Genomic DNA, 27,133 nt, shown 5'->3' with positions numbered 1-27,133 from the left:
GGCAATCTGCTTCATGTCTTTCTCCCAGCTTCTGGTGGTTTGCTGGTGATTTTTGGTTTTCCCTGACTTGTAAATGCATCACCCCCATCCCTACCTTCATCTTCACACGACACTCTTCCTGTGTGCGTGTCTATCTCTGTGTCCAAATTTTTCCTCTATAAGAAGACAGTCAGATCTGGTTAGGGCCCAACCCAGTGACCTCATCTTAACTTGATCATAGACAAAGACTGTTTGCAAATAAAGTCATCTCAGGAGTATGGAGGTTAGGACTCCAACATCTCTTTGGGTGATATATAATTCCACTCATAGCCCTCTGACCTGATTCTTGTGTGTGAGCCTTCTGGTTGTGATGAACCTGGCCTTCTCTCTGCAGCCAGCCTGTCACTGGTCTTCTGCTTTGCTGTAGGAAAGCCGGAGGATAGATGGATACATCTCCTAATGACCTCTTTCCAATTGTGTAACGTCAGGCAAGTCACTTTACCTCTCTGAGCACCCCCCCACCCCCGTTTCCTCATCTAAAAGATGGTAATAATAGGTTTGCTAAGAAAAGTCAGTGACCTAAAGCAAACAAGTATTTGGCTGGCACACGGTAAATGCTCAACAAATTATAGATGTTGTTATTTATTCCTGTTGAGTCAAGGAGAGGATGCATCAGTGATTCCCTAACCCTGGCTGCATAGTAGAATTATCTCGGGGAACTTTTTCAAAACTATTGGTGCCCTGGCCCCACTACAGAGTCTGACTCCATTGGTCTGGGATGGGATCCAGGCACTGATATCTTTAGAAGCTTCCTGGTTTAACAGGCAGCTGGGAGTGAGAACCACTAGAATAGTTGAAAGCATTGAAAACACCAACGGAAAGCCTCAATGCAGTTGAAAGTCAGAAGATGTTGGCTTGTAGCGACTTCGCTAGGTGGTCCAGGTGGTGGGAGCTGCCAAGGACAGCTCTCAGAAAACTTGGGAGTTAGGTGACCTGGATCGCAGAGCCATTTCTTGCTTCATGGTCTTCCTGTAAAATCATTTCCAGGCCTCTCTGATGAGGGAGCATCCCCACTGAGACACTCCCCTGGACCTTTTCCTCACAGTGACATTCCATCCGCCTGCCTGACCACAAGACCCAGGTGTTAACTTCCCCGGTCTGCAGCTCCGGGTCTGGTAAAGACATCCTCTGTCAGAGTTAATGCCAGATAACAGGATTGATGTGCTATCCTCCCTAGGGAGACTTACCTAGGCGTGCTCATCACAGATCTCAAAGAATTCTCCAGTGAGGAGATTTTGGACTGGTAGACCTACGGGATGGGGATGGCAAAGCCTCTCATACTCCACTAGGTGGGAACTGCTCGCTTTGAATAAGCATGACTCACAAGGCCCCCACACTCGTGAACTGGAGAGCTTCTATTCTACAGAAAAATTCTCTCACTTCCCACACTGTTCCCAGGACCAGATTCCTCCAAAGTATAGATGTGGGCTCTAGGGACAGCTGTCCCAAAGAAGTGATACAACCAGCCTCAGTGGCTTTTGTTTTTCAGGTCCCTTTGCTGAGTAAGGAAGGCAGCTGTGGGTGGCTCTCCTGCCTCTCTTCTCTCTCCAGCTGCTCGATATCACTTCATCATCAGGCCTGGCTTGTCCAAGGCTTGGCTTTCTTACAGTGCCACACTTGTCCCCTTAGCATCGGACACTTGCCTCTCATGGTCCCTTTAAGTCCCAGGGTCTCTGCAATTCTCCTGAGGGAAGGGGAGTGACTTTTTGTTCTGTGAGGGAATCAGTAATACTAAATGAAATGATATGTAAATAGAAGCAATTTTAATGACAAAGCTACATAAATTCCCTTAATTTATGATCATAAAAGTCAGGACTATCCATTTGCTCTTTGGCCACATTAATAAAAGTGTAGCAAATAAAATGATAATTCTCTCCATTCCGATCTATTTGAGGTAATGTTTGCTTTGGCACTTTCCATTTCTTCGCTTTTAATCAAGAATATGTCAGAAAGATGAGTAGCCTGAGCCAAACAGTCTTCTTTTAATACAAAACAGGATGTTGTATCTTTATCTGGCAATAACTGACTTTAATTTAACCTCGGCTTTTGGAAACACAAGGGAAAAGGAAATATAACCTGGGACTGGGAAATGCTTTTGCTAAATCCAGACGCTCTGAACCTGAAGCCAGCTCAGTGTTCTGGAGTCACCCAACTGCCTTCTGCTGCTGGTGTCTGAAAGGAGAAATGAGTTCCTTTAAGTGGAGCACAGTGGGGAAGCAGTCACTGTACGAGGAGAGTGCCAGAGCCCTCTTGATTGCCCTGAACCAGCCCCATGCCCCCTGCCATTTCTGACAGAATTGATCCAGTTAAGCCCGCATTTCCTGGCAAGCCTGAGGACAGGTTTTTCCAAAAGGCATCTCTGACCGCGAAGACGCACGTCTAATCACAAAAGCAAAGCTCTGGACACACGTTCTCTGTTTCCAGCTGGTCGTGTGTGTTTTCTTCACACGTTAACAAAAATGTGCCAAGGTGTGGCATTTATGAACCCCACCAACAGGGAGCTGTGCACACAAATCCGCCGGCCTGTGGGGTGGGAAAGGATGAATGGGGGCTGTCCTGCCTGGGGAGGAGGGCTGCTTCCCCTCTGGCATGCCTGCAGCCTTATTTATTACACACCGAAGTATAAAAGCGCCCAGCCGCCTGCAGCTCTCATCTCCAGCCCTGGCATCTGCCTGAGGAGCCTCGCCCGTCTTCTCCGGGAGGCTCTGGGGCTCTGTTGACAATCATGCGCGGGAGGCAGCTCGTCTGTTGGCACCTGCTGGCTTTGCTTTTCCTCCCGTTTTGCCTCTGTCAAGATGAATACATGGAGGTGAGCGGAAGAGCTAAGAAAGTGGTGGCGAGAATAGTGCAAAGCCACCAGCAGACTGGCCGTAGCGGCTCCCGGAGGGAGAAAGTGAGAGAGCGGAGCCATCCTAATACTGGGACTGTGGATAATAACACTTCTGCAGACCTAAAATCCCTGAGACCGGATGAGCTACCGCACCCTGAGGTAGATGACCTAGCCCAGATCACCCCATTCTGGGGCCAGGTACTCGGAATTCTCTTCTAAGGGGTTACTGTGAAAGCTTAATGAGTTTGGCTGTTCTTGTTTCAGCTATGATTCTTAGGATCAGTGCTTTCTAGAAGTTTGCTAGACTGCTTGTGGGTGTCTTTCTGGGTTGCTCTGGGGGACCAGGGGGACTGTGGTCTCTGTTAGAAAATCAGCAGAGGACGTGAGGAGACAGAGTGTCCCCCAGGACAAAGGAGAACGGAGCGGCGGGCTCCCTGCTGTGCTGTGACTTAGTTTCTTTCCTGCTCTCTTAGTGTGCAAAGTAGTGCTGACCTATGCAGATAGACGGATCTTTTGCAGATCCCAAGAGAGTTGGATTTTCTTAATCCTTCCCAGCAGGGAGAGGCTGCCCTTTGAGTTTTCCACTTTGATGTGTTAGTTGACTGTGACATTTCATGCCAGGCCTGTTTATTTGATTTATGGCAGTCTGGGTTGCTAAGCCTCTCTGTTCAGCCTGTGAACCAAAGAGTTAGAACAAAAAAGACTACATGTGTCCAAAAAAGCCAAACTTCTTTGTGTGATTTAATGCCTGATAATCACAAAGAACTTGATTTATTTCCCTGGGTGTAAACTCGGCATCCAAGGAAACATCTTTAACTCTTTTGGGGGTAGTACAGGAGTGAGGTAAGGTTTCAGTGTAGTGAATTGTCAATTGGTGAAACTCCATTTAATTAAAACATTAAGAACTGGACAAAATGGATATTGACTTACCTTCTCCACATCTAGTATGTTGAAATCAGATGAGGGGGACAATAAGAGTTACTTCAAATGATAGGAACTTTGAACAAAGAGGTCTTACAACAACAATTGACTGTGTCTTTGCATTAAATAGTCCCTGAAAAGGTTCATGCAGTTGAAATCTAAACCCGTCCTATCACAGACTGAAAAGTCTGGGTTGAGGCTGGAGATATGAATTTCAGCCTGAAATTCCACACATGATCAGCTATAGATCTGGGGCTAACTTGGGACTTCTTCTTCTTCTTCTTCTTTTTTTTTTTTTTTAAATAGGGGTGAATTTTTTTTTTTAACGTTTATTTATTATTTTTGACAGAGAGAGTGTGTGAGCAGGGGAGGGGCAGAGAGAGAGGGAGACACAGAATCCGAAGCAGGCTCCAGGCTCCAAACTGTCTACACAGAGCTCAATATGGGGCTCGAACTCACAAACTGTGAGATCAAGACCCAAGCCCAAGTCGGACGCTCCACTGAGCCACCCAGGTGCCCCTAACTTGGGACTTCTAACTCAACAGCACAATGCAGAATCCCAGACTGTTCCATGAGGCTGTGTCAAGAAAAAAATTGTTTCTGTAAGGAGTCACAAAAGAAATAACTTCCAAATACAATCTTATTTTCAAAGGCCACTTTTAGAGATTATCCTTTCATTTGACGATCCTTTTTCTTTTTTTTAAGTAACCTGCATCCAATGTGGGGCTCGAACTCACAACCCCAAGATCAAGAGTCACACACTCTACTTATTGAGCCACCCAGGCCCTGCCCCATCTGACAATCTTTTGGCCAGGGGGTGACTAATGCTACTTTGTATTTCCTTTGTGGTGAAGATATTTTCATTTTTGTCCAAGCCTTGACCTGGCCTTTCCATTTCAGTGGATGGGATCTTTGCTGGGCCCTTCCTGGCCTTCGCTGTGTGAGCCCCCAGACGCAGCAGAAGGCAGATGTAGGCTATCGTTTGTTGTTATTTCTTGGCAACCAACACCCAGAAGGCCACTGGAATCCAAATTACATTTCTACTTTGCCCTACCTTCTGGTGGGAGGCAGCCAGCATGCTGGAGTCAGATGTAAGAGGATAAAAAGTCACTTCCTGGCTTTTTTTTTTTTAAGTCAGAGGGGCTTTTGAACCCTCCTGGGCTCCAGACGTATCTTCAAAACCAACCGACAGACAGACAGACAGACAACCTAATAGGAGATACTGAAGAGATTTAGACTCACTGATATTCTGGAGATCCTCGATAATGACGTGCCTGCCAATGGGTATGGAGACTCACACTGCATTTCAGGTTTTACTGTGTTCCCCTTCTTCCCTATGTCCCCTACCTCTTTTCTTTTTTCTTTTTCTTCATTCATTCTCCCACCAATGACTTCCTGGGCCCCTACTATGCGCCAAGCTTTACGATGGGAATAAATATGTCCAAGCCTATGTCCAGACAGTTCTGCAGGGCTCTCTGAGGGATAAATGAACAGATAATTGAATACCATATGATAAACAAAATCTCTGCAAATAAGGCATTTGGGGAGAAAGTGTCCGAGTGGTGGTGGCCGCTGAGTTGGATCTCAAAGGTGAGACAAAAAGGATGGTTACCCATACAAGAAATACAATTTAAAAATATGTGAGACAGCAAAGCCTGGGAGGAATGAGTGTGGCTGGAGCTCCTGAGCTGTGGGCGGAAAGCGGGATGATCTTAGTGCCAGCCCGGAAGATTCTGTTGGCCGGTTAAGGAGCTCAGACCTTAGTTTGCCATCGAAAGTTGTGTTTGTTCACAGCAGGGCAGTGAGGTGATCTGGTGTGTGTTCTAGAAAGAGGACTCTGGCCATGGGCTTTGTGGTGGGTAGAGTGTGCAGAGATCAGGGGAGAGTAGACTTGGTCTTTCTTTTCCTGGCAGTTTCTTCTCTGCAGTTCTTAGTCAGTCACCTTTATCAATCTCCCCTCCTTCTCATGGATGCTTTCTCCCCTTCTTTCCACCTCCCTCTTCCTTTCTCTTCCCTCTTTCTTCCAGTAAAGAAGGAGCTGTGGGCTTTCTTTCTGAGAAGTCACTCACTAAGAGCAGAGCTCAAATCTGAGTAGCTGCCCCATCACCTTCATCTATAAAACGTACAGAACTTGTCTTAGAGACACCTACCTCCTCCCATGGTGCTCAGTTTTGTGTCTTTGGCTTTCCAGTTGGACCTGCCTAGGAGAGATGGTAAGAGGGAGATATGTAGTGACTCCCCAGTATGTAATTCTCCCTTACCTAGGTGATAACCTCTGAGTGAACACATCCCATCCAGCTTGGTCGAAGAGTCCCTCAAAGGCTCACAAGCACTATTCCATTGGATTGAATTTTGAAAGACCAGGCCAGAGGAACATGTTGTGAAGGACTCTCAGGAGATGCCCAGCTAGTAGAAACCGGAAGACCCTCCCTGTTGGGGTGGCAGCTCTCTGCTCTCAAGGCACTCCCAAGTAGCTTGGGCACACACCCCAGTCCTAGTGAGCTCTGATACTGAGCAGTCCTAACTCCTGGAGCTAACTTCTCACACCCAGACACTCATCTTTAAGAATAAAATCTTTCTGGAGCACCTGGGTGGCTCAGTCGGTTTAGCATCCGACTTCAGTTCAGGTCATGATTTCACAGTTCATGGGTTCAAGCCCCGTGTTGGGCTCTGTGCCAAAAACAGCTCAGAGCCTGGAGCCTGCTTCGGATTCTGTGTGTCTCTCTCTCTCTCTCTGCCCCTTCCCTTTCCCACTCACACTGTGTGTGTGTCTCTCTCTCTCTCAAAAATAAATAAACATTTACAAAAATTAATTAAAAAAAAGAATAAAATCTTTCTAAGCCATTATTGGAGGGTTTGGAAAAGACCTTAGTATCTTTGCTTGCTCTTAGAGCTGGAAAGAAACTTCATGACCATGTTACCCAGTGCCCTAATTTAGTAGACAAGAAAAACGATGCCTGGCGGGAGGGGGGTGGGAGGGCGGGCAGTGACATCACTAAAGCCACACAGAACTGAGATGGGAGTTCTGGTTCCAGTAGAGCCATCTTCCTAACATTCCTAACATCTCAGTGACTCAATTCTGTTCTTTAATGGGTCCATGTCAGGATTTTCCCTCCTTTCCCCTCCCTTCTTCTTCCCCAAAGCCCATTATTGGCAGAGCCTTAGATTTCTTGGAACTTAAAAAGCTGTATTTCACATTAGCAAAATCATACCAGGAAATTATGGAATACTTACTTCTCACATTGCATCCTTGGATTGGAAGGTGGGGCGGTGCTGTGGTGTCTGGATTTCCAAGCGTCTGAACTTGCCCGGCTCCGACCACTTCCTTTAGCTGATTTTTGTTTCCTTCACCAGTTTTACAAAAGGTTTTTACAGACTCCCATATCTGGCCAGTGTGGAGTCTGGGGGGCAGAAGACGAGACAGGGGTTAGCTTCAAATTGTGGTCCCTGATCACTTGAGACTGGAGCTCTGAGCTGATGCAAGAGAATGCGTGGGCTGGCTGTTTTGCATTTTCCCTGAATGACTTGGTGGAAGGCTTTAGGAAAAAGGAATGAGGGAGTGAGGAAAGAGTCCAAGACCATTTTTGATTTAAAAAAAAAAAAAAGAAAAAGAAAGAAAAGAAAAAAAGCAAAGTCAAATGTGCAGCAATGCAAAGCCTTGACTCACTTTTCTGCTTGGATTTCTAGTGATAGAGAAAACGTGAATTTTAAAACCTTCCTTTCCCCCACCCCCCTCTTTTTCTCCCTCTCTTCCTTTTCTTTTTTTTTTTTTAATTTTATTTTTTTAAATTTTTTTTTTCAACGTTTATTTATTTTTGGGACAGAGAGAGACAGAGCATGAACGGGGGAGGGGCAGAGAGAGAGGGAGGCACAGAATCGGAAACAGACTCCAGGCTCTGAGCCATCAGCCCAGAGCCCGACGCGGGGCTCGAACTCACCGACCTGAGATCTTGACCTGGCTGAAGTCGGAGGCTTAACCGACTGCGCCACCCAGGCGCCCCCCTCTCTTCCTTTTCTAATGAATCCTTTAGAAACAATGTGCTGTTTTCAAAAGACCATTGACTCATTTCAAAAGACCTAGACTCATGTCTAGGAAAGTTTCCACGACTATTCTGCATGATATAATTAAAAAACAAGTTACCAATTTAATGACACACTAAATCTTATAAGCAAATCTAACTCTCCCGCTAGAGCTATAGCTCCTTTACCTTAAGCATAGAGTTTAGAGATTTTTCTTTAAATTTTTCTTTTTTACATTTATTTATTTTTGAGAGACAGAGAGAGACAGCGTGGGCAGGGGAGGGGCAGAGAGAGAGGGAGACACAGAATCAGCAGCAGGCTCCAGGCTCCCAGCTGTCAGCACAGAGCCTGACACGGGGCTCGAGCCCACAAACAGGGAGATCATGACCTGAGCCGAAGTCGGACACTTAACCGACTCTAGGCGCCCCTAGAGATTTTTCTTTAAATAAATAAGCAAGTCCACTCAGTGTCGTATTTGAATACATTGGGTGCCCATTAAGTACTCATTGAATATTGGCTTGAACGATGTGAAAATCATTTAAAAATTTGAAGTGAAATATGAAACAGAACATGAGGTTAAATACTTATTATCTTTTTTTTTTTTTGAGAGAGAGAGAGAGAGCACTAGCAGGGGAGGGTAGAGAAAAGGGAACAGAGGATCCAAATGCTGATAGCAGCAAGCTGATGCTGGGCTTGAACTCAGCAAACATGAGATCAGACCTGAACCTAAGTCAGATGCTTAACCAACTGAGCCACCCAGGTGCCCCTTAGTTGAACACCTATTCAGAGGGAGTTAAAGTTGTTTCAAGATGTACATAATGAATACAAATTTACTGGACTAATGAACGCTTTGTTTCCTTAATTTCCTAAGGCAATTTAAGTGTGCGGTGGCTGAAAAGGTAGCATTATAATTCAAAATTTCTAAGAACCCTTACCCCAGTATCATGAATATAGAAAGTCTTAATAACCATCTTTGAAGTTGAGAATATAATTCTTATCATTTGAGAGTCATCTACTCAAACAAGCTACATGCGAGGGTGCTGGCAGCGGGGAAAGAGAGGGGTGCCTTCACATCCACTCTGAAGGGGGTCTCCTCTTTTGCTGTCACTGGTAGCCTCAGGACAGTCTTCCCAGAAATCCTGCCCCACCCCCTGCCAACACCACACTTCTTCCAGAAAGCATGCCTTTCTTTTGACCCACTGGCTTCCTTGTCCTTTGAGTCATCAGCTCCCTTTAGCTACCCTGCCATTCGAGTTCCCATGCCACACCATCTTTTCTGATGTTGTTGTACGGTGTTTGGAGTTTAACTTACCCAAGGGCTGAGACCAGAGGAAATTCACAAATCCTAATTACTCCCAAGTGCCATTCTCTGAAACTTTTCTCTGTATCTTTTTAAAGTCTCCACAAACCGGAGGACTGCCCCCAGACTGCAGCAAATGTTGCCACGGAGAGTACAGTTTCCGAGGCTACCAAGGCCCCCCTGGACCGCCCGGCCCCCCTGGCATTCCAGGTAAGGATGAGAAAGACGGGGCACTGTTGCCAGTCTAATTGTGCACTGTGCCAAAATAGGAGTCAAGGTGAATCTAAATAATTTGGGTTCACTTGCGTGTGGTCTGAACAGCGTGCATGGAAATCCAAAAGAGAGTTTGGGAGAGCCCTGGATTTATTAAGCCAATTAGGTGGAACAATATACTATCAAATCCATAGAATTTATTTTTTATCCTGCTTGCAGAATCCCAAAGGTGTGAAGAGCTCTGGGGCACCAGATTCATCGGGAGCGGGGGTTCTTCACCAGCATGGAGTACAGAACTATGCGATCTTATTTGGACATACTCTTGTTTCAGTGTTTCTGCCACAACGTGCTTCATGCAACCATGCGCTAACTTTCAGGGAACTTCCGAAGTGAAGGTGCGGAGGAGATGCGTGCCTGTAGGTCTGGTTAGAGCCATCTCCACAGTACCATTCGCTGAGCCACGCATCCTTCTATCTGATTCTATGTCCATCTAAGTTTTTCTTCCCTGAGCCTCAGAGTCTGTCCATGTTCAGTTCTTTGTTGACTTTCATGCCTCTCTTGGGCTCATGGGAACATTTTGGGCTCTGGTACCACATAGTGGCATGGGAAATGCTGTTGGGCTCCATTCAGCCATCCTACTCTACTGAGTGTGCCCCAGGCACAGAGCTTCTGAGAACTGGCTAGTATCTGGGGTCAGCCAAGGAAAGGGTAGCCTAGATTCTTTAGGCTCCCAGATCCATCTGAGGATTATTTTCCTCTTCCCCTACCCCTTCCTGGGCTAGGACTTTTTCTCAGTGTTTGACAGAAGTCCGCTTGCTCTCCTCTAACTTACCCTCATTGATATTAACATTTATCAAATGAGGTTTAATTTTTTTATGTACTTTTGAGTGGCTTCTCTTATGAAACCAAATCTAAAATGAGAAAACGTTCTGTTAGACTTTAAACTATGATTACTGTCTTGGAATCTATGTCATGGGATGTCAATGGTAGCAGCCAGCAGGTACAGTAATTGTGGATAGAGAATATTCAGACTCCTCTAAAGTATTCTGAGGGCTAAACTCTTCCGAGCTTACAGAACAGTCTGGCCTTGGCCAAATATTTCCCAATCAGAATGGCTTTGTTAGTCCTTGACTTGTAAACATGGCCAAAGTTTGTTTATCTGGAAGGATTGCAAGCCTGGCATAATAACTGACCAAAGGTAGCATGGAAAATAATCAGCAAAAGTGTGTAAAATTTAACAAGTATAAAATAAAGGAAGACTAGTAGGAATTGTCTCTTAGTGGCAAAGAGTTGAAATCATTATCCAAGTCTTGCTTTCAAAATTATTGTTAAAATTTTTAGCAATGATTTTACATTCCCTCAGTTGTAAAAGTGGTATGTGTCCTTTGTAGAAAAATGCAAAGAGACAAAAAAAGATACATGGCATGATACAAAAGCCAGTCATGTTCCATCCATTCAGGAAAAAAAAACGTGAAATATTTTTATGTAATAGATAAATATTATTTATACCTAACATCATTCTATCTCTATTGGTTCATAACCTTTTAATCTTAAAGTGTCTGAATATCATTAAATATTATTAAATATTTTTCTTTAGCATTCTTTTTCTGTGACTATATAGCCTTATTTATTGGATGTATTTTTTTTTATTTAGCTCTTCCAGTATTGGTGGACACTTAAGTGGTTTCTGATCTTTGCTATTATAAATGATACTTTGATAATCAGTCCTCATAAATTCTTCATCCAATTCCTGCTTTATGAGAAAAACAGGCTTTGGAGACTTGATACCTAAGAAGGCTGTCTTCAGTGTCCCATGTGGAAGAAATACGATTTGATGATGACCCCTTGGCTGCATTCAGGATTGCTTTCAAATGGTCTTCTTTTACAACTGAGAGTGAACCTTTATGAAGAAAAGGTCTGCATTTGTATAAAAATAGAAGGTGGGTGTGAGTGATGGAGGCTTTCTCTTGTGATGATGTCTGCTTGTAATTTCAGGAAACCATGGGAACAATGGCAATAATGGAGCCACTGGCCATGAAGGGGCCAAAGGTGAGAAAGGAGACAAAGGTGACCTGGGGCCACGAGGGGAACGGGGGCAGCATGGTCCCAAAGGAGAGAAGGGCTACCCAGGGATTCCTCCGGAACTACAGGTAAATCTCCTTGCGCACATCTCTGTGTGACTTTCAAACTGCCCTGAGTACTCAGAAGGCCTGAGTACTTCTTAAGACAAGCCCTCAACCAATGGCCAATGGCCAGTATGCCTCTGGCTTTACTCAACGCCTCCTATCCCTCCCCGCCCCTGCCCCCCTCAGGCAGCCTGTGTTGTTCAAAGAGCATTTTGAAATCATTCTTAGGAAGGCATTTAAGGTTGAAATTCAACAACCTTCATGGACCAAATCCATGGGCAGCCCTGAGTATCAACTAATCTCCCATTTTCCAAATCAGAAGATGTGTTAAATAAAAAAGGTTTTTTGGCAACTCAAATATACAAATGTTTAGATGTATAAATAGAATGGTCAAATGTCTACTTACAATATCTTATTTATTAATTTTGTTACATTTATCAATTCAAATCACATATATGGATACTAATATGTAAGTATTTTCTATCAACTCAAGACCTTGTGGCACAGTTTTTATTTAAATTTTTCAATCTTCTTTATCAGTAGAGACATTTTATTTTTAAGTGATCCACCCTAGATTAGATTAGACTTGATGATATTCATTTCAGTTTAAAGTGTTTGAATCTATTTATGAGGCTATAATTGGATATTTTATCCTAAGCTTAAGTGCTCATTTGTCTGTTTATTTCTCTTTTAAGTGATGTTCAAAATTCTAGTTGCCAATAACATCTAAAATTTGCAAATGTAAGATTATGTCACCAAGAAAATGACTAAATCTTGGGCATTTATTTATTTTCTGGCTGATATTTTTTAAATCAATTTTTCCAAGGGATTCCTATCAACATTGAAAACAGTTTTTACTAAAGTTGTTTTTGGCTGATATGAAATATGACTGTGGTTAAAATAAAATACAGGTCTTCCTCAACTTATGATGGGGTTACTACGAGAAGTAAGGGAGATGATTCATTTTCAGAAATACCAAATAAAAACTATGCTGTCTAATTAACAGCAGATTTACAACCTATTGGAAATATGTACGACCCTCCCCCACCCCCAACAATGGAGTTCCAAACCCTTAGACACTTCACTTCCCCTCTCCTTTTCACGGGTTTATTTTCTTGGGCTTTGCCATAAGCGCTAAAGAATAAAGGGAGGAGGGACTGAAAGTTCCTGCATCACCTCAGGGAATATAGGTTGTTCCAATCAGACTACTCCTTGCCCTACATGGGCATAGGTGACATCCAGGGGAGGGTGTAACCTCTGTAGTGCTCAGCCAATGAGGAACCAGGGAAGGGACTTGCATGCTAGGAGATAAATTGCCTGCTGTAACTGCCCCAAGTGTGCCTGCCTATCTATCAGACACCTGCTCTTGCAAGAACATTGAATAAAGCTTCGCTTCACTGTGCTCTGAGTCTCCACATCCCTCCTTTGATTGAGTCAACGGGCTTATTTCTAACAGTTATGTCAGATAAACCCATTTTAAGTTGAAACATGTAAGTCAAAAGTGCATTTAATCGGTGCCTGGGTGACTCAGTCAGTTAAGGGTCTGACTCTTGATCTCAGCTCAGGTCTTGATCTCAGGTCTTGATCTCAGGGTTGTGAATTCAAGTCCCATGTTGGACTCTGCTTTTAAAAAATGCACTTAGGGGCGCCTGGGTGGCGCAGTCGGTTAAGCGTCCGACTTCAGCCAGGTCACGATCTCGCGGTCTGTGAGTTCGAGCCCCGCATCAGGCTCTGGGCTGATGGCTCGGAGCCTGGAGCCTGTTTCTGATTCTGTGTCTCCCTCTCTCTCTGCCCCTCCCCCGTTCATGCTCTGTCTCTCTCTGTCCCAAAAATAAATAAACGTTGAAAAAAAAATTAAAAAAAAAATGCACTTAATATACCTAACCTACCAAAAATCATAGCTTAGCTTAGCGTACCTTAAACATGCTTAGAACACTTCCATTAGCCTATAGTTGGGCAAAATCATGTAACACAAAGCCTATTTTGTAATAAAGTGTTGACTATCTCATGTAATATATTGGATACTCTACTACAAGTAAAAAAAAAAAACAGAACAGTGTGTGGGTACAGAATGGCTGTAAGTGTATCATCGGTTGTTGATCCCCTGTCCAGCATCACAAGAGAGGATCTGCCACGTGTTCATAGCCCAGGGAAAAAATCTAAAATCAAAATCTGAAGTACGGTTTCCACTGAATGTGTATTGCTAGTGCACCATCCACAGGGTGCCCGGGTGGCTCAGTCAGTTAAGGCTCTGACTTTGGCTCAGGTCATGATCTTGAGGTTTGTGAGTTCGAGACCCACGTGGGGCTCTGTGCTGATAGCTCAGAGCCTGGAGTCTGCTTCGGATTCTGTGTCTCCCTCTCTCTCTCTGTCCCTTTCCTGCTCGCACTCTGTCTCTCTCTCTCTCTCTAACATAAATAAACATTTAAAAGAAAAAGATGAAAAATTGTGCAGTGGACCCATTAAAGGTAGGGGCCTGTGTGTCATTGAGAGAACATACCATAGCATGAGAGACTTTTAAAGAACCAGAATATAGAGACTTTAATCTGAAAGATCAATTGGGGGGAAAACTTTGCCTTTTATTTGGGCATATCTGGTGGTTGTTTGACCGCAGATAAACTCCATCAACTTTCTGGGCCTCCTGTTTTTTAAGTTGTAACCCGAGAGGTCTTTTGTTTTTCTCTAACTGCTTTGGGGGTTTTGTCACTTGTAAATGAATGCTGTTTATTGATTTTAGCAACCTGGGATCAATGTGCTGGCAGAAATTTACAAAGAAGCCACATGCCATTTGGCCAGGTAAAGGGTGTCCAATAAGATGGATGATTAACATTCCCAAAGATAGAAATTCTAACTCCAAACCCGTGATGGTTACACAATGGCCAGGGAGCCCTGACGTAGCCAGTTTGATGGAGCATATCTTAGGCAATTATAAAACTACTCCATCAGCTATTTCACCCTAAAACTACAATGTATCATGGTGCCTGGGTGGCTCAGTTGGTTAAGCATCCAACTTCGGCTCAGGCCATGATCTCACAGCTTGTGGATTTGAGCCCCGCGTCGGGCTCTGTGTTGACAGCTCAGAGCCTGGAGCCTGCTTCAGATTCTGTGTCTCCCTCTCTCTCTCTACCCTTCCCCCACTCACCCTCTGTCTCTGTGTGTGTCAAAAATAAATAATCATTAAAAAAATAAATAAATAACTGCAATGTACTAATTGGGAGAAATACCTTCACATGTTTTAAAGGAGGACTTATAGAGGAGGGTCGATTGGCCTCAGGCAGCATGTAAAGAAGGGTGAATTCCAGGCCCCTTCATTCTTATTTCCAAGTCCCTCCTCTGGTGTCACCCCTACCTTCCCCTTCCTCTGTGTCCAGGGCCCTCATGCTGTCTTTTCCGACTGTTCAGATCCTTTCCGTGTTCATTCTCCCAGGCCTGCTTTCAGAGCAGACCCCTGAGTCTTTCAGAACTTCAGATTATTCACTCTCTCTCTTCTCTCACCCCCTCCCTTAAAACTCCCATTTTATGAAGACAGGTGGTCCCAGCAAGTTAAAGAATGTGTTGATCTGACTCACACTCAGTTAAAATGACTCCTTTGGATGGGGGATTGGCAATAGGTTTTGGTTGTTGTTGTTGGTGTTGTTGTTTTTAATGTCTATTTATTTTTGAGAGAGAGAGGCAGACAGAGGATCCAAAGTGGGCTCTGCACCGACAGCAGAGAGCCCGATGTGGGGTTTGAACTCACAAACCACAAGACATCATGACTTGAGCCAAAGTTGGTTGCTTAACTGAGCCACCCAGGCACGACTGGCATTGATTTTCAAATGTGACTGGCCAGTAATGGTGCAATTCCAGGGTGGGGGGTTTTCTTACATCACCAAATATTTGTCCTACATCAACGGGGTGTCCTACAGTGCAACTCAGTTCTGACACTACCTGCTTGGAGACAGCACCAGAGTCCAAAGTTAAAAGCTCAGCCCAGCAAGACTCACCGCCCCCGCCCCCGCCCCCGCCCCCAGCCCCCACTTCAGATGCTACTCGCAAATTCAGGTTGTCATCTCTGCTTCTGACAGTCTGGCCATGGAGGAGAGGTTCCAACAACCCCTTCCTCAGGATCAGTTCATTTGCTAGCATGAACTCAGAGAAACATTCTACTTACTCAGTCACTGCTTTTTATAATTCAGGAACAGCCAGATGAAAGAGATGCTTCAGGCCAGGTTTGGGGAGTTTCCATGTCCTCTCAGAGACCGAGGGCCACTCTCCTGCCCCTTCACGTGTTCGCCAATGTGGAAGCTCTCTGAACCCCTTCCTTTTAAGTTTTATGGAGTCTTCATTGCACTGGCATGTTTGATTAAATCTCAGGCCCCTAGTGATTGAACTCAACCTCCAGCCCCTCTGCCCTTCCTGGATGAGAGGTGGGGTCCAAAGTTTCTAATCGTGGGGGGTTTCACTGGCAAACAGCCCCCATCTTTAGGTTGCCTAGGGGCTTTGCCAAAGTCACCTCATTAACATCACAAAAACCACCTGATTTCTCTTAACACTTAAAATATTCGGATGGTTTCAGGAACTCTATGCCAGAAGCCAGGACAAAGAAAAAAAATGTGTATTTATTATAAATCATAATATCACAGGTATTTTGGGGAAAAAAATAACATAGGTGAGCAAAATTAAAAGGTTATCTGGAAGCAGGCCTTCTCAGATCCTTTAACATGCTCATGTGCATTTAATAACTATAAGTAGATTTCATCCAAATTTTCCCGGTATTAGGATTTTAATATTTCAAAAAGCCTTTAGAAGTTCAATACTCCTTGAAACACATGGTGAGAACTGTTGATATATAATATCATCTTAATGGCTGCATAGCATAAAAATGTTAGAAACTACTGTGATCTATTTAATTCTTTCTCTGTTTATTTCCAACCTAGCTAGTACAAAGAATGTTGAGATAAACTTATGTTTGTAAAAACCTCATTCCTTTAAGGTAAACTTCCTATTAACTGCCCAACTCTTTCCTTAGATTGCATTCATGGCTTCTCTGGCAACTCACTTCAGCAATCAGAACAGCGGGATTATCTTCAGCAGCGTTGAGACCAACATTGGAAACTTCTTTGATGTCATGACTGGTAGATTCGGGGCCCCAGTATCAGGTGAGATGTAAAAATAAATGAATGACCGAGTTAATCAATCTAGCAATCTGGATGGAAGGGAAGGTGGAGGGAGAGAAAAGGGTGAAGGGAGAGGAAACAAAGAAAGGAAGACACTTAGAGAGTTGAGAATTCTTTGATTCTGGTGAAAACAATCCGCCCATATATGGATTTCTGTTGGATTTCACAGTAAATGAATTAGAATTCAAAAAGACGAGGCTGCTTTACAAAAAAAACGATAACCATGGTTACTAAGGTTTTTTAACTCTTATTTGAACTGAAGCAAATAATCCCTAAGAGGGCATTTAAAAGTCCTAAGATCATAATTCTCACAGTTTAATGTGCCATAACAGTATCCTCCCATGCCACTGTCCTGAAGAGGGCCTGATCCTTTAAATAATTTTTACTTAAATTTTTAAAATTTCTTGAGCACTTCTGTATTTGTTTCCTATTGCTGCTCTAATGAATTACCATAAGCTGAGTGGCTTAAAATGACACAAAATTATTCACTTGTTAACTCTGGAGGCCCGAAGTCCAGAATCGGTCTGACTGGGCTGATGTGAAGATGGAGGCAATGCTTCTTCCTTTGCTAGCTGGCCTCTTCCAAGCCTGAGAGGCTGTCAGCGTGCCCTCTCTGTGAGCCACATGGCTCCCCTCTCCCTTCTACTGTCAACATCCCCTCCTCTCAGATGCTGACCTCCTGGGCTCTCAAGGACAGCGTGATTACCTTGGGCCCACCTGGGTAATTGGATAGTCTCCCCATCTCAGGATCCTGAATTTAATCACACCTGCAAAGTCCATGTTGCCATATAAGGTACCATTCACAGCTCCTGGGGATTTTAGGACAAGGGCCTATTCGGAAGCCAACATTCAGCCCCTATAACTTCCTTACTTTTGGGCACCACAAGCTGATCATTCTGGGCTTTTCCTGCTGTCCTTTCAATACATGGATGTAAGCCTTCTTTTTGCCCTGAAAAGTTCCTTTGAATTATATTTTTAAATATAGATATAAATACTATTTTTTCTTATCATTGCACTCAAGTGGGGTAGCATCAGGAACAGTCTGACTTGTGTTAGGAATCAGGCAATATGTGGGCATAGTGCCTATGGGATATTTTTAAAGCATAATAAGACCAATTAAAAGGTAACTCCATTTTTATTGTCATCATAGTCCAGCAATTCTAAACAATGTCTATGATAAAATACTCCTCCCCTTTGGGGTTGACCACTCACCAGCAGCCTCCCAACCCCGTCCCCCTGCATCTTAGTAGACCTACCACTGGTTAACTTCCTAAGGACTCTAATTATAGTCTGTTGGTTTCATTTTTAACTTTTCTTAGTCTGTCTTCTGTATCTTTTATTTTCTCTAACCTCTTGCTGCTCTGTAGTTCCATTTCATGTTGTTTGCTTTTCTGTCACTGTTCTTTTTTTTTTTTTTAATGTTTGTTTATTTAGTTTTGAGAGAGAGAGAGAGAGAATGGGAATCCCAAGCAGACTCTGCACTGTCAGCACAGAGTCCAGTTTGGTGCTCAAACTCATTAACTGTGAGACTGTGACCTGAGCCAAAACCAAGAGTCTAAAACTTAACTAACTGGGCCACCCAGACACTCCTCTATCACTAGTCTGCATGTCCTTAATTACATAATCTGAGGATGGATTTTCCTTTTTGCTTCTTCCAATTTCTTCTGTCCTGTTTCTGTGATACTTTCTTTACATTTTCTGTTTTACATTAACCCTTAGTCCCATTTTGTAGTTCCTTCTCTTGTCTGGATATTTCTGCCATGAGTTCTTACATTCTGTTCATATTCTTTCATAGAGGGATTTGCTTCATTAACATATTTTAAACTCATGTTGGGGTATTTAGTTACATTTCCCATCCACTACATGACAACATTCTTCTTGGTGAGTATTCTTCCACTCTTGGTAGCTTTTGCTCTTCTTTTCTACTTTCTTTTTTTTTTTTTTTTTTAATTTTTTTTTCAACGTTTATTTATTTTTGGGACAGAGAGAGACAGAGCATGAACGGGGGAGGGGCAGAGAGAGAGGGAGACACAGAATCGGAAACAGGCTCCAGGCTCTAGGCCATCAGCCCAGAGCCTGACGCGGGGCTCGAACTCACGGACCGCGAGATCGTGACCTGGCTGAAGTCGGACGCTTAACCGACTGCGCCACCCAGGCGCCCCTCTACTTTCTAAAATTAGCTGGTGGTTGGATGAGTTGGATTTTCCTAGACCAGTACATGCAGTAGTTTCTCAAGAAGGGGGAGGGACCCCAGCATACTTCCAGGCTTGGTAACTCAATGGTCCCCTCTCCTGGCACCAAGGGATTCACTCTGTTCTTTTCAGGATGGAACTTCTGTGTGTTTTCTCTGTGTGGCTGCATTTCCTCTTCCTCCCCTGACAGCCCTGGGTCTTCGAAGACTTCTGAAACCAGCCTTGCACTTCTAGTCCTCTTGCCTTTAGGAGCCTTATTTTTGCTGGTGGATTCTGAAATCTGCCACTTCAGGACCACTTCCCGCACGTTTTGTACTTTATCTAGCAACCCCACCCCTACCCCCCACCAAACAACTCCGGCTTCATCTCGGCCCTGCTCATAAGAGCTTCTTTTCAGCACTTGTACTTCAGAGTGACCCTTCTCCATCAGGGAAGGTACTTTTTCTGGAACTGAGGTCTGCTGCTGCTTGGCCCGCCTCAGAACTCCCTGCCAAGCCCCCATGTTGCCTCCATGTGACTCTGCCTGTTGTCTGTTGCATTCGACAGACTTACAAGTATCTAAGTTTATGGATTTTTTTTCAGCCTCCTAGTTTTACGGAAGATGGATTCTTTCTGGTGTTTGTTTTCAGTTCTCCTTATTTCTCTATATGGTATCCGGAAAGGAAAAGAAGAAAATTCTGATAAATGCAATGGCAGTGTTAAATTTGATGCAAGTGTTTTAATGCCTTTCTTTTTCTACCCAGTTAAACTCAGAAACAGACATAAAAACGATAGAAGCAATCTTTCATCACACTTCAATCAGTTTTAAACCTTCTTATATGATTTTCTGCTCTGAAGGTTTATAAATTTCCTATAACTATTTTGTTAAACACTCTTCTGTGCTGTAATTCCCATAATCACCTAGATATGCTCAAAGGTTCCACTGCTCTCAAGGGCTTTATAATTGAAGCTCAAAGATTTAGTAGTTTTTTCAGAACTCTCTGGGGCTGGGCATAATTCTAATGGTAACAACCATCATTGGTCTTTCACTTTAAAACTCATCCAATAGATTACAAAATGACCATTTTATACTTTTCAGCTTTGGGAGGGACGAGACAGAGAAGGCTGATTTTTGCAATTACAGTAATGCAAAGACCTAAAAACTGTACTGTAAGTGTATTGCCTCACATCTTCAGTATCTTCCCCTGCAGAAGGAAGCCATATGTGGATATAATATGTATTCACTTTTATATTTCCACCTCTAGGCGTTTCATTTATTCCCCATCTAATTTCTTAGTCTGCTCTTTCTAAAATGCTTCTGCAATCTATTTTGTATAGTAGTCATTATTTTTTCAGGAAAACTAATATTGTTTCCTGTCATTTTGGTTTCAGCTTTATCTTCTTGAGGCATTAGAAATTGTCACAGGTGTGCATGTGTGTGTATCTAATAAGAAGTTTTGTACAATATAAAAACCTAAACACATATAAACTACTTTGTTTGAGTCCTCTAATTCTAATCTGACTTTCCTTTTCATCTGTGAACCAATCTCTAGGCATGTGAATGGATAGGACTGAGTTTTACACCAGTTCCTTTATTTTGAGTATATTGAATATGTGAGCCTGGTGCTAAATGAAGCATAATCACACTTTTTCACTTGGTTCAACTTGAGTCAAAAGCAGGTGGTTCAACATGGTGTCCTTACAGCTTCTATCTTACTTAATTGCACCTTTGATAAGGAACATACAACTGTGTAGTACTATTTTTTTTTTTTTTAAAAAGATGTTTCTGGGGTTTTCCCTTACAAGGCTTGCTGCTGTGGTCTGATTGTGCCCCTCCAAAATTCATTCGCATTGAAAACCTTGGGCATGGAAGGTTGGCATTCAACTTGGGCATTGAAAACCTATTGCACAACTTATTGGTGTTAGGAGGTAGGGTCTTTGGGAGGTGATTACCTCACAATGGTAGAATTGTCATGAATGGGATGAGTGCCCTTATGAAAGAGGCCCCACAGAGTCCCCTAACCCCTTCTGCCATGTGAGGATACAATCAGGAGTCTGTAGCCTGGAAGAAGACCCTCACCTGACCATGCTGGCACCCTGGTCCCTGACTTGCAGCCTCTAGAACTGTGAGAAATAAATTGCTGTTGTTGTAAGCTCCTTAGTCCGTGACACTTTGTTATAGCAGCTCACATGGGCCAAGACGAGGTCATCAGTTTAAAAATGTAGCATGGAAATCCATAAGAGCCTGATGATGTGTATTCATCATCTTTCCAAACGCACTCTCAAATCCCACATCATTTGGAGTTAGGAAGATTTTCCTTTTTGCTCATCTCTCTGCTTTTGGATTCTCTTAAATCTTTCAGTGAAGGTATTTTCTACACTGGCATGTAGGGTGCATCAGGCCATATTAAGTTCCTTTCTGTTAGGTGGCCTAGAATCTTACAAGAAAACTCACATCTCTTCAAATATGTTCGTCCTTTACAAATGAGAAGGATCCATATTTTTAGTAGCAAGGTCATGCTGCTGAGTAATGAATAACACGATAATTTACAAAAACTATTTCTTCACAACTATTAGTATTATCTGTGCTATAATACTTATCTTTGGCTAACATCTCTGTGATGAGTCTACTCATCCATTGTAATGCTACACTTGGCTCATTTTGTTAAGCTACAGAGGTCATGTGTTCATCCATGCAGGGCTATATGCCTTGTCTATATGAGTCCTGTGGCAGGTGCTAATGATAGTTGATCTATACCTAGGAATAGCATATACTTCACTGTAAGCACGCTATTGGGAAGAGGAGGGAGTGAGATACAGCCCAAATTACTCCATCTTTTAAAGACTTTGTAGTCTTATTAAGGACACACAGTGCACACACTGGGAAGGTCTCAAAAAGTTTAAAGTACCGTGAAGATGAGAACAGACAAAGGAACACTCATACAAATAAAGGCCAAGAAGAACCTACATGCCATATAGAATATAAACAAAAAATGTGAAGTCATGTGGCATATGTCTCGGTCCTCAATGTACAAGACATTAATATAAATGTGGATAAATACCTGCCTTTTTCAGGTGTGTATTTCTTCACCTTCAGCATGATGAAGCACGAGGATGTTGAAGAAGTATATGTGTACCTCATGCACAATGGCAATACAGTCTTCAGCATGTACAGGTGGGTGGTCGTCTCTATCACAGTCTCATCCATGCCACCACTGCTTGCTCAAAGGCTGGCAAGTGCCAGGGAGTGTATAGGAATCAACAGAGCCTGACCTGAGCCTTGTGACTACTGAGAGTTCCTATATACCAATATATGGCCCAATTATAATTACTATTTGGGAAGAAATAAATCTTATAAACCTGAGGATAAGCAGGTTGATAAGCGGCCTTGAGCTAATTACTAACAATACTCCCCATAACTAATCATTTGTATTCTTTTCTTAACTCATAATTTCTTTTCTTCTTTCTCAGCCCTTTCCTCTGTTTTCCCATCCTCCCACCCCTTTTGCCAGAGTTTAGCCCTATTGATGGTCTTCTCCACCATCTTCCTTAGCTGGCAGAGTAGGCCCCTCTCTTTTGGCTGTGCTACCACTTTGATATTTATCCTAGAGTTCCTGGTAAAGAAATTACTTTTTTTTCAAAAAGTTTATTTATTTATTTTGAGAAAGAGATTGTGTGTGCACACAGGTGGGTAGGGGTCAAGAGAAAGAGGGAGGGAAAGAATCTCCAACAGGCTCCACACTGTCAGTGCGGAGCCTGTTGTGTGGCTCAATTTCAGGAACTGTGAAATCATGACCTGAGCTGAAATCAAGAGTCCAATACCTAACTGACTGAATCACCCAGGCATCCCTAAAAAAAGTACTATTTTTAACATTTATTCATTTTTGAGAGACAGAGTGCCAATAGGGGAGGAGCAGAGAGAGTGGGAGGCACAGAATCTGAAGCAGGCTCCAGGCTCTGAGCTGTCAGCACAGAGACCAATACGGGGCTCAAACCCACGAACCGGGAGATCGTGACCTGAGCCAAAGTCAGTTGCTTGACCAACTGAGCCACCCGGGCGTCCCTAAAAAAATTACTTTTAAAAAGAAATATTACAACTTGTTCTGATATAAGCTTAGTGTGGGGGAAAGAGGCAGAGAACCAACATCTTTCCCATAACTAAGTGGGTGGTGAGTTATCTATCAAAAACACTGTGGTTACTATCTAAACTCTGTCATTTTTGAAAACTTGGGAGGAATGCCATTTCTTCAGGAGCCTGGCCTCTGGTGCAAAGATGTCTTTGAAAAACCGAAAGAGAGAAAGACGAGTAGGTGAAATTACTGCAAAATAGAGACCCAGAATATGCTAGCTCACACAATGCAGAGCTCTGTGTGGCTTGACCAGATCTAGGATGGGAAAGGACAAGGCAGACAAGGTACAGGAGGGATTTCGTGGCTGTTGGGAGGGAGGTGCTCCATCTGGGTTTTCAGGGGCACAGAGTGGTGAGAGCAGTTCGCCTGTAAAACTGACTTTCAAATTCTCGTTGGTCATGGTCATTGCCACAGTCAGAAGGAGAAAAGAGCAACAGGCTTGTGAAAATTTTTACGCATCATATATTCTATTCAGAGAACAGAGACACATACTTCCCCATCCCTAACTCCCCCCAACCAATGCAAGGATGGCAAGGAAACATAGAACTCCTCCTGTGGAAGCAGGGAAATGGAGTCTGGTGAACAGCTAGGCTTCTCTGCCCCTCTGGGAGAGAATTCAATAGAATTCTTCCTACATTTAGAATATATATCTTCCCACCTCCATCCCCAAGGAAGACAGCCTAAACTGTAGTTCATGCAACCGACTCCAAGCCCTGAGTCTTAGGAATGAACAATTCTTTTCATCACATAAGTCTCTTGGCTATTGTTTGTTTTTTTTTTTTTTTAATGTTTATTTATTTTCAGAGAGACAGAGAGTGCAGGTGCATGGGCTTGAGAGCTTGTGCTCATGGGAGAATGGCAGAGAGGGTGGGAGAGAGAGAATCCCAAGCAGGCTCCACACTAGCAAGGAACCCCATGCAGGGCTTGATCTCTCACCCTGAGATCCTGACATAAGCCAAGATCAAGAGTTTGACACTTAAACAACCGAGCTACTCAGACGTCCCTTGGCTGATTTCTCTTCGGTCCCTGATTCTGTCCTCTGGGAGGATCTTCCTTATTTATTTGTCTCCATGGCTACATCTAAAAGATGAATAGATTTTCCCTGGGGTCTTTCACAGCCCAATTCCTGCCGGTGCAAATTTGAGGGCTAAGAGTATTTAGTCAAACACCCCAAGCCCTTTGTAAGCCAGGTTTGAGTAATATCATTTCCTCAGACACTTAGCAGCCTTTTGTGCTATTTGCTGCCAGTCAGTTACATGTGTTGGTAAACAATACCCAACATTCTTTTCTTGACAGATAGTTTTTCCGTCTGTTATTTCCTTGACTCCTTATCTTCATGCCTTTCTGTCTTGACTAGTGGTGGCTACCACAAGGCCTTCTAAAACAATAGATTTGGGTAGAAAGGCAATATTTTTAATCCATTAGGTTATGTCACAGGCTGTGTCTATCAGATTAAATGAGAGATCTTAATAGGAAACATCAATTTTACCTCTGCTCTTTCTGGTATAAAAGCACTTGGCTTTTCCAACCCTGTTAGGCCTCAACTTTCTAGACTCACCCTTTCTGCTTCCTGTGCTTCAAACATGTCAGTTCTCATCTTTTGTAGAAACATCTCACTAAAAGCAGCAAAGAGAATTTTGGCTTTTCCAGTCACTTCCTTTCTTAGTGTATAGGCTTGATAGACATAAGGTCTGTCTTCCATGTTATCAGATGTTTTCCTAAATGTTTTGCCACAGCACAACATGGATCTACAGTTTTCAAGCCCACAATATTTGTTTCCTCAGTGCTCTCTGCCTGACCATGAGCAAACACAGCATATTTTAGTTTATATTTTAGTTTAATTTAGTTTATAACAGAATGCTCCTTCAGTACCAATAAGTTAGGGTAGACTAAGCTGCTGCAACATTAACCCAATGGCTTAAACATAATAGAAATCCCTTTTCTTCTCATTGAACAGTCCAGAGTGGTTGTTCCAGGTCAGGGCAAATGAGAAAGAGTTTGCCTCTACCTAGTCTTCAAGAACTCAGGCTACAATACTTTGCTTCCAAGGTCATTCTGGTCATTGTCATTAGCATTCCACCCAGTCATAATGAGGAAGAGGCAAGGAGAGGTGTTTGTGAGAATTGTATCGGCCAATCCTTTTAGTGGTACATGTCATTTCTGTTCACATGCCATTTAGAGAACTTAGTCACAGGACGGCAAATGCATGAGAGTCTGGGGGAGAAGGGGAGGACATATTTTGGTAAACAGGTGGCTATCTACTGCAAAGACTAAGTGGCTGGTGCCTTTTTTTTTCCTTACAGCTATGAAACAAAGGGGAAATCGGACACATCCAGCAACCATGCAGTACTGAAGCTGGCCAAAGGGGATGAGGTTTGGCTGAGAATGGGCAATGGCGCTCTTCATGGGGACCATCAGCGCTTCTCTACCTTTGCAGGCTTCCTGCTCTTTGAAACCAAATAAATACATGAATAGACCAGCTCTACTTTTGGGAAGACTTATGGCTAAGCTGGTATTGGTATGAGCTGAAGGACATTAGAGTTGAGGGTTCTACTCAGGAGCTCAGAAGAAGAATCCACAAAATTGTCTTCCCAAGTGACCTTGACTAATATACTCAGCACCTTTACTCTTCCCTAGGCACCTAAAAAAAATTCCCTTCTTGATACAGGTTGGAAATAATTTTCCTCATCAAAGAATTCATTTGCAAAGAATTTGGCTACTCCGTTTTTAATTTAATAGCAACTTTCGGGAATTCCTGAGGTTTGAGGCTCATCATTCTTTATAACGTTTCAAGGAATAGGGTGCAGTGATTATGATGGAGCCAGCAGGAGCAAGGGCACTTGCCAGGACCAAGTTACCAGAAACATTTGTAAAGCCTAGACTGGGAAGTAACACTTTGATCCAGTGGGTCAATTTTTATGAATGAAGTATAGATATTTTTAGTAACTCTAGATAGCTTTTAGATAGGAAAAGTATTCATAACGCCCATAAATAATGGACTCCTCCTTTTTTATAAGGATACTGCTGTAATTAAATCTGGATTTGTAATGGCTTGTATTTTTGGATATAAAATTTTCTCATGATCCAAAATTGAGTTTATCAGGTCTGACTTATTATATTGACTTTTTTTTCCATTGAGTTTCTTAGATTAAAATAGATCTTTGTTGGTTCTGGCCTGCAGAACCAGTTGAGGTGAGCTTAGATCCACATATACAGATATATGTGAAGTTCTCCCTCAGTTTAGAAATTGCCCCAATAAACTTTACACACACTGACATGTCATTTCAAGGAAATGTAAACTCAGTTATATACAGTCAAACTAATGGATGCAAAATACAAGGGCATTCCATTTAGAAGACATAAAATAAAATCTCTTAACCTTTTCAAAAATAAAAAATGATATGACTTCTTTGATTACCATATTTAAGCAACATTTATAAAGCAGCTGTGCTCCTTGACTTTTGCCTATCCCTCACCAAAAGGGATAAGTTCAGAAGATAGTACCCCAAACTGGTTTCTTTTAAGCAAAGAAAGTATCATTGGAATATGTGTTTACCCTGAGGTCAAATCACATTTAAAAGGCACTAGAGAGATGCCTTTCTGACAAATACCACTTAATGAATTCCCTTGGAAGCAATTAGCCCTTGACTAATTTTCTGTAACAATTTGAATTTCCACAAAAGCTTTTAAACTGTGGGTTTAATTGTATTGATTACCCCCTACAGCTGGAAGCAGAGAGAATTAAGTAGGGCTGCCCTATTAACTAACTTAGTGGGCTCCTTGCTCCGTTCTTTGACCCTTTCTTTTGATCTATAAAAATTTTAAAACTCTTTTCCTGACCAATACAAGCAATGCTATTTTAAAGTGACTGGATATTAGCCAAAATGTGCTTGACTGGTTGATAATGTCTTCGTGATTTTGTGTGTATGTTCCCTGCCATCCCTGGAGCTGTGGGTGTTGAGGTTTACTATTTCTAAACATCATAAATATTTTGTAAAAGTGTATTGCCAATAGATATTTGAATTTTGCATGTTGCCCAAAGAGATTTCATTTCTAAAGAACACATACCATTAACAAACTGCCTTAGAAGAAGATATTGGCTTAGCTTTAGATACAACTAAGGCAAGAAAAATGTAAAAGCATTGTGTGGAAACAAACATACTTTTGTTAAATGTACTGTTTTATAAGGTCCTTAATAAAGTTGAATAGCCATTTGATTGTAAA

General features: G+C 42.7%; 1 protein-coding gene and 1 long non-coding RNA gene across 5 annotated transcripts; one reads left to right on the top strand and one right to left on the bottom strand.

Moving 5' to 3' along the window:
• Positions 1-594: 594 nt before the first annotated feature.
• Positions 595-7,510, bottom strand: LOC121043353 (uncharacterized). 2 transcript variants are annotated; one of them, XR_005796812.1, is made up of 4 exons: positions 7,025-7,510; positions 5,941-5,991; positions 2,656-2,826; positions 595-2,211 (listed from the first exon to the last, which is right to left on the bottom strand). It is a non-coding gene; the product is annotated as an uncharacterized LOC121043353 (long non-coding RNA). The 2 variants fall into 2 exon arrangements; XR_005796805.1 differs by lacking the exon at positions 595-2,211 and having other exon boundaries at positions 2,453-2,826; positions 7,025-7,344.
• On the top strand, positions 2,736-27,133 carry C1QTNF3 (C1q and TNF related 3). Of its 3 annotated transcripts, none has more exons than XM_040494996.1 (6): positions 2,736-3,028; positions 9,209-9,320; positions 11,319-11,473; positions 16,461-16,590; positions 21,855-21,954; positions 25,213-27,133. In XM_040494996.1, exons 1-6 carry the CDS (start codon positions 2,765-2,767, stop codon positions 25,370-25,372), a joined length of 921 nt encoding a protein of 306 aa, XP_040350930.1. In that variant the 5' UTR covers positions 2,736-2,764; the 3' UTR covers positions 25,373-27,133. The 3 variants fall into 3 exon arrangements, with proteins under 3 accessions (XP_040350930.1, XP_040350921.1, XP_040350938.1); XM_040494987.1 differs by having other exon boundaries at positions 2,736-3,067; XM_040495004.1 differs by having other exon boundaries at positions 2,739-2,848.

Source organism: Herpailurus yagouaroundi, unplaced genomic scaffold (genome assembly GCF_014898765.1).
Source record: "Herpailurus yagouaroundi ecotype Mexico unplaced genomic scaffold, PumYag 29, whole genome shotgun sequence".
In the NCBI taxonomy this organism is placed as follows: domain Eukaryota; kingdom Metazoa; phylum Chordata; class Mammalia; order Carnivora; family Felidae; genus Herpailurus; species Herpailurus yagouaroundi.
Note: the sequence above shows the minus strand (reverse complement) of the source record. Positions and strands in the feature narration are given on the sequence as shown.

Excerpts from the sequence above, each read along its gene's own strand:
- C1QTNF3 (XM_040494987.1), top strand. The coding sequence starts at position 2,765 with ATGCGCGGGAGGCAGCTCGTCTGTTGGCACCTGCTGGCTTTGCTTTTC. Across the intron at positions 3,068-9,208 it reads TCACCCCATTCTGGGGCCAG|TCTCCACAAACCGGAGGACT; the intron begins GTACTCGGAATT and ends ATCTTTTTAAAG. Across the intron at positions 21,955-25,212 it reads ACAGTCTTCAGCATGTACAG|CTATGAAACAAAGGGGAAAT; the intron begins GTGGGTGGTCGT and ends TTTTCCTTACAG.